At 41.1% G+C, this 11,849-nt stretch overlaps 1 protein-coding gene and 2 long non-coding RNA genes across 17 annotated transcripts in view; 2 read left to right on the top strand and 1 right to left on the bottom strand.

The window, feature by feature from the left end:
- LOC135363627 (uncharacterized) overlaps positions 1-2,180 on the bottom strand; it is a 33,786-nt gene extending 31,606 nt beyond the window's left edge. The window contains exons 1-2 of the long non-coding RNA XR_010409488.1: positions 1,830-2,180; positions 1,284-1,490 (exon numbers count right to left, since the gene is read on the bottom strand). This is a non-coding gene — a long non-coding RNA (uncharacterized LOC135363627). The remainder of the gene's footprint in view (positions 1-1,283; positions 1,491-1,829) is intronic.
- The window catches only part of UBE2D3 (ubiquitin conjugating enzyme E2 D3), a 73,612-nt gene that overhangs the window by 43,174 nt on the left and 18,589 nt on the right, over positions 1-11,849 (top strand). For 2 of the 15 annotated variants that reach the window (XM_064584912.1, XM_064584904.1), the window contains exons 1-3: positions 2,562-2,720; positions 3,505-3,659; positions 10,798-11,001. In XM_064584912.1, coding sequence (XP_064440982.1) covers positions 10,978-11,001 — 24 coding nt within the window. In that variant the 5' untranslated portion in view covers positions 2,562-2,720; positions 3,505-3,659; positions 10,798-10,977. Of the gene's footprint in view, positions 1-2,067; positions 2,201-2,272; positions 2,781-3,504; positions 3,660-10,797; positions 11,002-11,849 lie in introns of those variants that run through there. The other 13 variants (XM_045880667.3, XM_064584908.1, XM_045880665.3 and 10 more) reach the window with 10 other exon arrangements.
- Positions 3,666-8,875, top strand: LOC135363628 (uncharacterized). Its single transcript, XR_010409489.1, has 2 exons — positions 3,666-4,208; positions 5,461-8,875. It is a non-coding gene; the product is annotated as an uncharacterized LOC135363628 (long non-coding RNA).

Genomic DNA, 11,849 nt, shown 5'->3' with positions numbered 1-11,849 from the left:
CTGAAAGAACAAAACAGAGGGAAAAATAAGCCAAACGAAATGAGATTCAGAGGACACTGAAAGTAGAAATATAAAACATCCTACTCTCCTACTTTCTAAACTAGAAGACAATATGAAACTCCACTGGTTAAATACCCTGAAGTTAACTGCATGGGTTCAAATTCTACTTCTGCCATTTATTAGCTATGTGACCCTGGGATCAGTAACTTAATCTCCCTGTGCATCAATTTCTTTATTTGTAAAAGGAGTTAATATGCACAGTACCTGACACATGACAACTGTTGCATAAACATTACCTATATTTATGATTATTTTTACACATGTTTCACATGATGGCCAGTTAATGTCTGACTGGTTACATTAATAACTTATGTTTACACAGCACTGAGGTGTACAGTACCCTTTTACATACATTATAACATCTGAACCATACCACAGCCCTGTGAAAAAGGACAGCTCTTATTATGTATAGTTCAGTGTTGGAAAAAACTAAGATGGTAACAACACAGTATCACCCAAATGAGATTAGAGCAAGAACTCAAACCTGTATTTCATCCTCTGCCCCAACTGCCTAATTCTGTTTCTACTATATCAGACCGGTTAGGGGCGCCTGGGTGGCTCAGTTGGTTAAGCGACTGCCTTCGGCTCAGGTCATGATCCTGCAGTCCCGGGATCGAGTCCCGCATCGGGCTCCCTGCTCGGCAGGGAGTCTGCTGCTCCCTCTGACCCTCCTCCCTCTCGTGCTCTCTGTCTCTCATTCTCTCTCTCTCAAATAAATAAGTAAAATCTTAAAAAAAAAAAGTATATCAGACCGGTTAAAACAGAGAACAAAGATTATTTTGGAAGAAGGGAAATAGGCTATGTGATGAGCACTTTAGTGCTCTGCTACTCACAGGGTTGTCTTCTGACCAGAATAATCTGTATCACTTCGGAGTTTGTTAAAACTGTAGACTCTCATGCTCCACCAAGGCTTACTAAATCAAAATCTGCATTCTGAACAAAATCCTCAGGTGACTCACATAGATACTAGCTTGAGAAGCACTGTTTCACTAATTGCTCTATGACACTCATTCTGGCCACTTAAACAGTATACATTAGCCCATTCATCACAGACCTATTTTAGTTATTAGGTAATACTTTATTGTAACAAGAACTTGATGTTTTCTTTTTTATTTTTAAGTATATTTTAAAAACAAGTTTATATTTCTATTTAATTCTTTAAAATACCCACTTCGTTAGGTTAGAAAGGAATGTTAGAAAACTTTAAACAAGTCAGCGCTTACCTTTATTCCTTTTAAAAATTAATGTCGTACTACCCTTTGCCTGAAGGATACACAGAGAGCCAAACCACCCTCTCCATATTTTACATCCGGCAGATTAAAACAGGCCAATTCCATCCTTCTATTTCTGCCCCGCCCGGATATTTCAGTTAAGTAACAAGTTTTTCTGACCCAAAACTCTGATCTCTTGAGTTCTGCAACTCTGTGGATCTAGAAATTGAAAGAGGAGGAAAGTTTTTAAGCCTATTCCCGTTATCTCAATCTTGGCGGACGGGGCGAGGCAAATATACAGCCCGCCCCTATCTCCCCATCCTCCTTGTTAATTCATAGTTGAATTTGATTTCTAGCCTGCTGTAATTCTAGGAAGGGCTATATGGGCCCACTCTTTTCAACATTGACCCTCTAGGTCAGAAATGCACTATATTTCAGCACGTGAGAGCGCTGATCAGCGGTCCGCTGGGTTCTACTTAAAATGACTGTTCCATTTTGAGGGGTGCCTCCTCCCACTGGTTAACCAGCCCACGGGGCAGGCGAGTAAATATCGCTCACCTGCTTAACCGAAAACTTCAAAACCCCGGATCAACCAGGACTAAAGGCATCTAGTAATTAGACCGTGGTACCTCCCACTGCACATTCCCGATTGGGCGCGTGAAAGACGGATGTGTCGGCGCGCGCTCTAACCAGTCCGGGGAATTCCATTTCCTCTCCCTCCCACCAATATAAGCATTCAGGGGCGGTGCTTCCAGGAGACAGCCCGCCCCAACTCGAGCCGGTGCCTATTGCATCTCGCGAGAATTTGTGGGTTTGGGGGCGGGCCCCCATCAGGAAGAGCGCACAAAACTGCCCTTAAGTCATTGCAGAGCTATAGCTCCTGCTAGCCAGCCACGAGATTCTCGCGAGATCCGCCGCCTCAATACCAAGTGAGGAAATTGGGGGACGCTGCTGGGAGGGGCGTGAGTCTCGACCGCGCAGCTGCCGCTTCCATTACCTTCCTCCCATGGTCTTCTTCCGGTTCTCGATGCTTCTCTGAATCTGAGGGTTTCCGCCGCTCATCCACCCTTCCCCCCAGCCCATGACCCGCCTCCGGCCCCCGCCCTCCCAGTCCAATCTCCGATCTGTTTAGTAAGAAGGTGCTGTTCCGAAAAAGAAGGAAAAGGGGGTAGCACAGATAAACTCGGCCTTGGACGTAGGAAGTAAACCGTTCCCCTTCACCCTCAGATTCGTCCTGTGCTCGCGACGGCGGCGTTGGCGGACTGATACGCGGCGGTGAAGAGGCAGGAGGAGGGGGGAGGGGCGGAGCGTGGCAGCTGGCAGTAGTTCCGTCAGAGCGGACATCTTGTGGCTGTGTCGTGCGCGTGAGCCCCGTAGGGCCGGGGAGGCACCAGCTGCCGCGCGGGGAGGAGGCCGAGGCCGCAGCTTGAGGGAGGCCCCGGCCCCTCTGTACGCGTGGGTGTGGACGGCTAGGGGAAGGGAAGGGAGGCCGGCCCACTGGCCGGCCGGGTAAGAGGGGAAATACAGGCCTGGGGTGGCTTGAGTGACCAGCCTGTTGGGTGGGGTAGGGTGGGAAGGTTGGGGAAGCCAGGGCCTCTCCTGTTTAAGGGGGTGGGGGAATGGGCGCGTCTTCGCGCCTGAGCCGGAGCCTCAGGGGCAGCACGGGCGCGTGGTGGCGGTGGCTGGGCGGGCGCGTGCGGGAGCGCGCTGGAAGGCGGAGTGTACGGTGGCGTCAGGGGCCGACACAGAATAGCTGTAGCTGCGGGGACAGCAACACACATCGAGTCTTTCCTCTATTATTTCTTTCCCCTCCCTGGCCGCACCTTTGAGCAGAAACCGAAAGAAGCCCGGCGTCAGTCCGGAGTCTCCTGTTTCCCCCTCCCCCCTAGCCTTTCTTTGCCCTAGTGACGCCGGCATAGCGCCGACTAGGCCCCGGCTCCTCCTCTGCTGGGCTCCGGACCCTGCCCCGCACCCACCCCTTTCTCCTACGCCTCTTCCTCTCCCACCCGGGTCTCTTCCTTTCGAGAGGCCGGGAAGTCAAACTTGTAGCCGCCCCTCCGCTCTTCCCGTCACCCTCGCCTCCTCTTCGGGCCGAAGCACGGCATAGAGGCTGTTGGTGGCTTTGCCACGCCACCCCACCCACCCCGGATCGCGACCGTTTTAAGGGACCTGGATTCATCAGGGTCTCATCCGGGGCCTGTACGAGTGCTGATCTGCTCCGTTTTTGCAAAAGGCGCCTGTGTCTGGCAGAGCCGGTGTGAGACGAAGAGACAATCCTTCCCTGCCGCCCGGATAATCAAGAGTTTTGGCCGGACCTTTGAGCACACACCGAGAGAGTGAGGAGCCAGACGAAAAGCACAGACTATGGCGCTGAAACGGATTAATAAGGTAACCCGTGGGGCTGAAGGGAATGGGGTCGTGGGAGGAAAGGAAGGCTTAGTCTCGGAGGAAAGCGTGGGGGTGGGGAGGAAGTATAATTACGAAAACGTCTCTCCTTGGGTCACTTCTGTTGGGGGATGGGAAACGCAGATGTACTTTAAAGAAATGAGGTTTAAAGCTAGAAACAGAACCCTTGTGGCGAATGAGGTGTATCTTATGTTTCGGTGGAATCGGTGCAAATTAGGGGTGGGGGAGAGTGACTTCAGGCGCTTTGGTTCTGCTTCTAAAAGAAGAATTCTTGTTTGAGGGTCAGAATTGACCAGAGACGCTCCCGCAGATGTCATGGCGCTTCCTATTCTCGGTGCTTAAAAACTTCAGCTGTAAGAGAAAGGCTCTTGGGTTTTCTAGGGGGAAGAATCATAAGAAACTCATAGGGGAGATCATTGAAATCTGGCGGGTCCCGAATAATTGGGAGTCGGTGTAGAAGTCTCCTGGCGGCTGAAATGTAGTGAATGAGCCTAGTCAAAACTTCATCGACTCTGGGCAGGTTACACAAGAGTAAGTGGGGTTGGGAGGAGATGGGCTGACACTATGTTACTACTTTCTATGTTTTGTAGTTAGAAACTTCTCACCGGAAGCTATTTATCAGAGGGACACCGGGAACTGATGTAAAAGGCTTCTGGAAGCTCCCTTCTTTTGGGGGGAAGGAGGGACTAGGGGTGTGATGGCAGTAAGGGAAGGTTCGGTGCACCTATTTTGCCTCAGCTCATTTAATAACACTCTCGGAGAAGATTGTTTCGCTACTTAAAACGTGGTTTGATATAAACTATCGATAGAAGTTGAAAAAAAAGGATTTTTCGAGGCTCGGGATGGGGGGGGTAAGCGGAACCTCCACCTCCGGTGGTTTAGTCTCATTTTCTTGCTCTAACTTTATCCCGCATTTTAAGATGGCGGCTGCTTTAACTGGTTCAGGCTTTTTCCGGCATCTCCTTTCATAATAATATGAAATAATATTCTTTGTTAAATGTTAACTTTGACATCAGATTGTACACAGCTCTTAAGACAACCTGCTCAAGACTTTATATTCAAACTCTGAGACTGTATTTCCCTTTTTTGTAACTTGTGTTATGTGTGGTGTGTTTGATTCTTGCACAATCGAGGAGGGTGGAGTATTTACAGCTAACTTGAAAAAAATGTCATGGAATAAATTCAGCCTTACTAAAACTAGAAGACAGAGGAGGTTGTGGGTTAGAAACTTCGGTTTGGATGGGTTACTTTTTTTTTAAGGGGGCTCTACGTGGAAGGAATGGCAAGGACTTGGCTTTACTTAGTAGACTTGATGCTGCCTAATTTTATTTAATACGTGTAACTTTGGAGTTTATTTGACCAAACGTATTATGAAAGATGATGGTTCAGATCTTCATGCAATGTATTAAGGCTGAAATCTTGAATTTTGATTTAGTCCATCATTGCATTGTCATTGTGAGTTTATGTGAAATATAAACTTAAATCTTTGTTTTTGAGAGAATAGAAAAGGAAAGGAAAAAATTTTTAGGAGTTAAGATTTAAAGTAAAAAGGATTAAGCATCTCTGACCACTTCTAAGGCCAACAATACATTGGAGAAGCACAGTCATATTTTACAGCATAGTTAATACAAAGAATATAACATTCAATACGAATCAAAATCTTTTATATATGAGAATTAGTTCAGGTTACTAAGATGTGGAATAATTTCAGATCCATAGCTTTTTATGTGTGTGGAACAGAACACTTTAAAGGAAGGTCTCATTGATTTTTTTTCTTTTACAGGTGATACCCAACTCCTGTGACAACACTTACTGATTTAAAAGCTCTAGAGAGGCAATATAATTAAGAATGTGAACTTTGGGGTAAAAATACTCCAGTTAGAGTTCTAGGAGTGGACAAGTTATTTGTATGCCTCTCTAAAATGAATACTTGTTATGTATGAACAATAGTTGAGTGCCTAGTATGTTCTAGACACCAGGGATGCAGCAGTGAGCAAAACTAGGTTTCTAGATTTTATTTTAGGATTAAAGAGGATAATGTGTGACTTTGAACAGGCCCCTAGCACATGGCACTCAGATTATTATTACTGCTATTTAATATCACTATTTTTAATCCTCAGAAACTTTAATTAAAGAACTTCCCTGGTTTAGTTCTTTCATTAATACCAGATTGTCTTCTGTTGTAAATATTTTGAAAATATGCGTAATACAGAAACTGGATATAATAGTTTCCAAATTGGAGAAAGTGTTTATGTGGGACTGTTAATTCAACCTATAGAAAGTTTTTGAAAGGCACGTGGCTTGGTATCTGGCTGTTAGTGTCAGAATCACAGGATGAAACTTGAAGAAAAACAAAACAAAAAATCCAAGATCCAAACAGAATTTTAGTGAGTAGAGAGGTAATGGGAAATGGCTCATTTAGGGACCTCTGTTCTAGAAATATGAGGTCAAGTAGGCATTGATGTTAGTATAGTATTTCTTGTGTCATGTATCTCTTTGTTTTGAATTTACTGTCTGAAGCCCCCAAATTCCAAACATTAAGATGTCCGTATTCGTTGTTGATACTTTATTGAAATGTTTATCATTGGGATATTTTTAGCCATTAGTAGTCATCTGGTCAAGCCTTAGGATTTGTTTTTTCCTAAAGCTACGTTGCAGTATTTTGAGTATTTCTTAGACCAGGCAGCCTTATCAAATAATCTTACTTGGTTTTCTACTATATTATTTATTTAATAAGCTGTAGTATGGTTTTATAGGGCTATTTATTAAACAACAAGAATCAAAAATGGGAACTCCCAAGTTGATTAGTGGTGTTTGAGGACCATAGACTATTTTACTACTCCTATTAAACAGAATAACTATGGTGCTTGTATTTTGGGGAAGTTTAAAAAGAACTTTACATAAAATATGTGAGCCGAGCCTAGAGGATTAATGTTTTGAGTGTTTGCAATGTGTCAGAACTATTTGAGACACCTGTATTAACTCATTTAATATTACAACAACTCAAGGAAGTAGGTACGATTAAATTGTTACCCCATTCTGTACCTGAGGCACAGAAAGGTCAAAAAACACCCAGAGTTATACCATGGCAGAATTGGGATTTGAACCTGCACAGTCTGGCTCCACAATGTGTCTTAACTGTTCTGTCATCCTTTAGGTTTTTGATAATCAAAAAGGTTTTCTTTTGCATTATTGTACTGCTAATAATAGTTAGGACTTAGCATTTACTATGTACCAAGCACTGTTCCTAAGCCCTTTATAAGAATCAACTCATTAATCCTCACAACAGTTCTCTTGAGATAGATGCTCTTTACCATTCAATATTATACATAAGGAAACAGGCACAGAGAGGTTAAGTTCCTTGTCTAGTCACACGGCTAGTTAAGTGACTAAGAGATCAGATAGTCTACCTCAAGAGCTTAAGTTCTTAAACTCCATGCTGTTCTGCTATTCTGAACCATTTCGATTTCTGTTCCATCAAATGAATGAATGTTACTTGGTCTTGCTACCTGAGATAAGCTATTGCTTTCCTTTCCCAGTTCACATTTAAATAATTGGGATTTGACTTTACTCTTACTCTCAGGTTATAGCTAACTTGTGAACTAAGCCGTTCACTAACCTAAGTTTTGAAAGTAGGAGTGAGTTTCTTTTTGATTAATCTCTTCAGGGACTATGGGAACTACCAGGTGCCAACTAATTGCTAGGGGTATCTTAAAATACACTTATCCCCAAAGAGCCTGTAGGCTGGATACATGGTTTTGCAGGGGTTTCTTTAAGACCCTCAAGGTGCTTCTGTAGCCAGCTAAATTTGTGGGATGGTTGTGTGACTCATGGATGCTAATCACGGTGACCTTGGTGTTTAATTTTATTAAGAGTGACTTTAACATTGCTTTTATCATCCTCATCTGCAGTATTGTAGTTTTCGTTGTTCCTACAAATACAAAGTTGAATACTCTTACTAGAACTAGGGGGAAAACTACTACTTGTATCTGTTGTTAGGTTATATGTTACTTAATTCAAGGATTCAGTACCCCTTGTCAGTCTAATACACAGTCAATTCTTGAAAATTTTCCAAATCCTTTTGACTATAATGATCCTTTTCTAGTAAAGAAGATACTAGCTTTCTACTACTGACATAAAAGTTTTCAGATTAAAGTCTCTAATCTTAGATTGGGTTTTGCATTGTATATTTGTGGGTTTTGACATGAGTTGCATTTATGTATCAGGATATTGAGCAGAGATCTTAAAAAATATAGTATATGGGATCTTAGCAGATTTATGGAATCATTTTCTCTGGGAACAGGCATAATTTTGAAATGTCCCCTAGGTGATTCTGAGGCCTGCCTCTGGTTAAGACCCACAGACCTAGGGATACTCATTTAATCAATACTTCGGTTTTGCTCTGTTTGGCACAGTAGGCTAGTCCCAGGAGATAAAAAATAAGGAAGCCTTGTCATTACCCATGAGAATCTCTGCTTTGAGTGGAAGAAACAAGCACATAAACACAACGAATAGGTGTTTGTCACTTTGCACAACTTAGCTTTCAAGAATATAAATCAAGTATGAGAAACACTTACTGAAAAGAAATTAAAAGGGAATCTTTAGTCATATTGTCAGATTTACCCATTATTATTAAAGGTAGTTTAAATATTTTACCTATACTAGATTTTGTCATTTTAGAGTGGTTTTTCTAACTATACTTAATTCTCAGTGTCGAACTATTTTGAAATTAGCAAAGTTAAAGTATTTTCATTCTTTAACTGGAAAATTTGTGTTCTTGATTTGGTTTTGCTACAACAGCAATGATCTTATTTGAAAATTGAACAGTGTAATTAAGAACAGATGCGTTTAGTGAATAACTTACTAGCCAAGTTAACCTTGGTAGATAAGATTCTCAAAACTACCCTCTGCCTTGTTATTTGGGGAAGAGAAAAATTCAATAAAGTGTTCTATACTTTCCCTTAAACATTGATTTTTATCTCCAATACTTTCAACATAATCTTGTATCATTCAGACTTTGAACTTTTCATAGCTGGATTTGTCATATTTTGGCCTTGTAGGTTTCATTTGTGAATCACTACTTGGTTACTTACTCATTTTTAGGATAGAGTACTTGTTCACATTCATCCTAGCCTTGTTATCATTTCAAAGCTAATGTATAATTGGATGTTTTCCACCACTGGACTGCTGTTAATTTTGTTTTTTAAAATCTATGAAATGTCTTGTATGTTTTTATGTATCAAAGTTGAAAACCAAAATTTGGCTTTCTGGTTTTGCTCATTTAGAATAGTGCCTACAGAAGAATAGCTTTGAATAATTTTAAGTGATTTAAGTGGTGATCTAAAGAAAGAAAATGGTAGTAGTATTCATTCAACCCATTCTTTATATCTTGTCTAATTAGACGAGCAAGCACACTGTCTCACCTGTAATTACAACTAAATAGGAAATTAATATATTGTCAGTGATACAATGAGACATGGTTTACCTGTTAATCCTTAAGCTAAAAGAAACTTTCAGGATTTCTCAGAAATTATAAATTTCAAACTAAAATGATTTTAAAGTGACTATCCCTTCTCATTCTTAAGTCTATAGTTATATAAAGAACTGTATGGGATCTGTTCAGATCCCATAATATTTTTGCCAAGCTTCCTTCTGAAATAACTTATGGTAGGGATACATTTCTGAAATGTTTGCTGTTTCCTTTGTTATCATTTGCGTCTACACATGGTATATAGAAATTTCACAACATTAAATGTAGTAAAAAAATTGTTTGCTTCATGGTAAACCTGATCTTCATAAGAACAATTAGAGCAGTTCTCATCTGCCTAATTAGGCAATTAAGTGTACTGCATTTTGTCCTGTCATTGGTCTGAATATGTACTTTTATATTTTGCTAGGTTGTAAAGGCTCCTTGAGGGTGATTCTTACCTCAAAATTTCTTGTAAAGGCACTCTTCTTGCCTCCCACCTCATGGCCTCATCTCATCCAGCCCCCAAGGTAGTACTTTCTGTTGCTCAGTGTAGGTTTTAAGAGGCAAGGACTGTCTTTATAGTGCTGATTCACATAGTTATACACATCTTGTCTTTAAGTCAAAAGTTTTTAAAGAAATGGACTCTTTAATAGAATACAAGAAATTACCTTTCAGTAATGGCATGAACTTCTGAGTTTTCCCAAAAGTGATGATAGGAATTGTATCTATGCTACTACTATCATTATGACCTTTGTGTGATAATGTATAAGATGAATGGTGGAGTATGGGATAACAGGTGATTGTGAACATGGTGATAATTACTGTACTCAAGGATGGAACCCATGAACTTGGCTTTACCATAGTAATCATCTTTGTTTTCATAAATGCTGACTTTGGTTATGTTAATCTAACATACAAGTGGTGGCTATCATTGGAAGAATGTTTAGCAGAATGTTTAAAGATTTTTTTTTTTTTTTTTTTTTTAATTTGAGAGAGAATGAGACGGAGAGAGCATGAGAGGGGGGAGGATCAGAGGGAGAAGTGGACTCCCTGCGCTGTGGGACTCGATCCCGGGACTCCGGGATCATGACCTGAGCTGAAGGCAGTCGCTTAACCAACTGAGCCACCCAGGCGCCCGTAGCAGAATGTTTAAATGGTTATTCTTAGAGGCATTAAACCTTACTGGACACTGATCTGGCATGGCTGCTGTGTAGCTTCATTATTCATAAATAGTTCTTAGATTTCCAATTTATAAACTCTTTAAAGGCAGAGACCATTTTTTATACTTCCCTATCATTTCTGTATACCTCTGTGTTTAATACCTTGGCTTCCTGTTCTTCATAGTCTGTGGTTAGTCATTTCACTTCTTCGAAATGAGTAAGACGTAGTGAGAGAAGCAAGAAGCAGATATTTAGTCTGTTTAGACTTCTAAGCCAGTGTCTCAGCCTTTTCATGATTTTCTTCTAACAGCGGTCAAAGAGATCCTGTGTGCTGTAATGATCAAAGATGATCAAAGATCTTTCTCAAGATAAACTGTAGACTTTCTCTTATGAGTCCCAGAAAAGGAATGGTCAAACTCCTTACTGTGTAATTATGTACCTCCACATGAGAATACTCAATGGCTTAAGCTGTACTTTTGGTGTCTTTTAGAGAGATTTGCTTGACTCCTTATCCTGTGAGTCTGTTTAGGCTTTTAAATGGAAAGGAAGCATATTTCTAAGGGAGAAGAGGCCTGGATTCTCGTGCTAGCCAGGTGTGCGGGAAGGTTTCAGGAGAAGCAGTTCAGAGGAAGATGATCCAAAAAGGAAATTCCCTCCAGGAGAACACGCCATGGCAAAGAGATGTCTAACTTTGGTGAGGTTTTATTTTTTTATGTCCTTGTATGCCCTTGGTCCGTTTTAGTGTCCCTTCACCGTGAGTGGAGCCATTAGCAACTAGGGTGTACCAGTCTCCCTGCCAACCTCTTTGCTATTTTAGTGGTCTTAATAGTTGGCCAAGAGCCCACCTTAATAATGCTGGACTTGGGGAAAGAGATGGTTAACAGTATGAAGATTTACAGGTGCTAAATGTGAGCTGTTCTCTCTGGTCCTTGCCACTGTTCCTCTCTACTAGGAAGCAAAGAGCTAACAGTTTCAGTTCATCATATAATTCTACAAATTGTTTTTGTCCCTAAAGCCTATGAAAGTTTAGGGTTTAAAGTCATTTCATAAGTTAAAACCAAAGGCAAAATTACTTTTGAAAATTCTTTGAGTGGGTGCTTCATTGAAAATTGATCTTAAGTCCAGTAAGTACACCTTGAGTAGAACAGAGTTGGGTTGGTACAGTTGAAATTTTTTTCTTCAGTTTGCCAAATGCCATATCAAATTTTTAAAAATACATCTTTGATGTAAGGATACCCTTTTGAAAAAGCAGCCATTTGAAATCTATCCCTAGACCTCTAAGTTTCAAGTGTCTAGTAGATAAACTAAAGCTTAGTATGTCCTACACTTGAATGCAATCTTTCCCCTAGTGTAAGGGGTTCTGATGTAGAGTAGAAGTAAGGCCTGTTTCCATAAGATTGTTGTAAGGGTAAAATGCTTGTTATTTAAGATCTTTTATCATCCTCAGTGACTTAGTTCTCGTGTTCTTCTCTCACCTGAATTACTGCTCTAGCTTCCTAATGTAGTTAACCTATTTTTTTGTTCTTTGTATTAGGGATTCCT

This window comes from Mirounga angustirostris, unplaced genomic scaffold (assembly GCF_029215605.1).
Source record: "Mirounga angustirostris isolate CCGP_5_RB_7025 unplaced genomic scaffold, mMirAng1.0.hap1 SCAF_2, whole genome shotgun sequence".
Lineage (NCBI taxonomy): Eukaryota > Metazoa > Chordata > Mammalia > Carnivora > Phocidae > Mirounga > Mirounga angustirostris.
The sequence above is the reverse complement of the archived record's forward strand: the minus strand, read 5'-3'. Positions and strand labels throughout refer to the sequence as shown.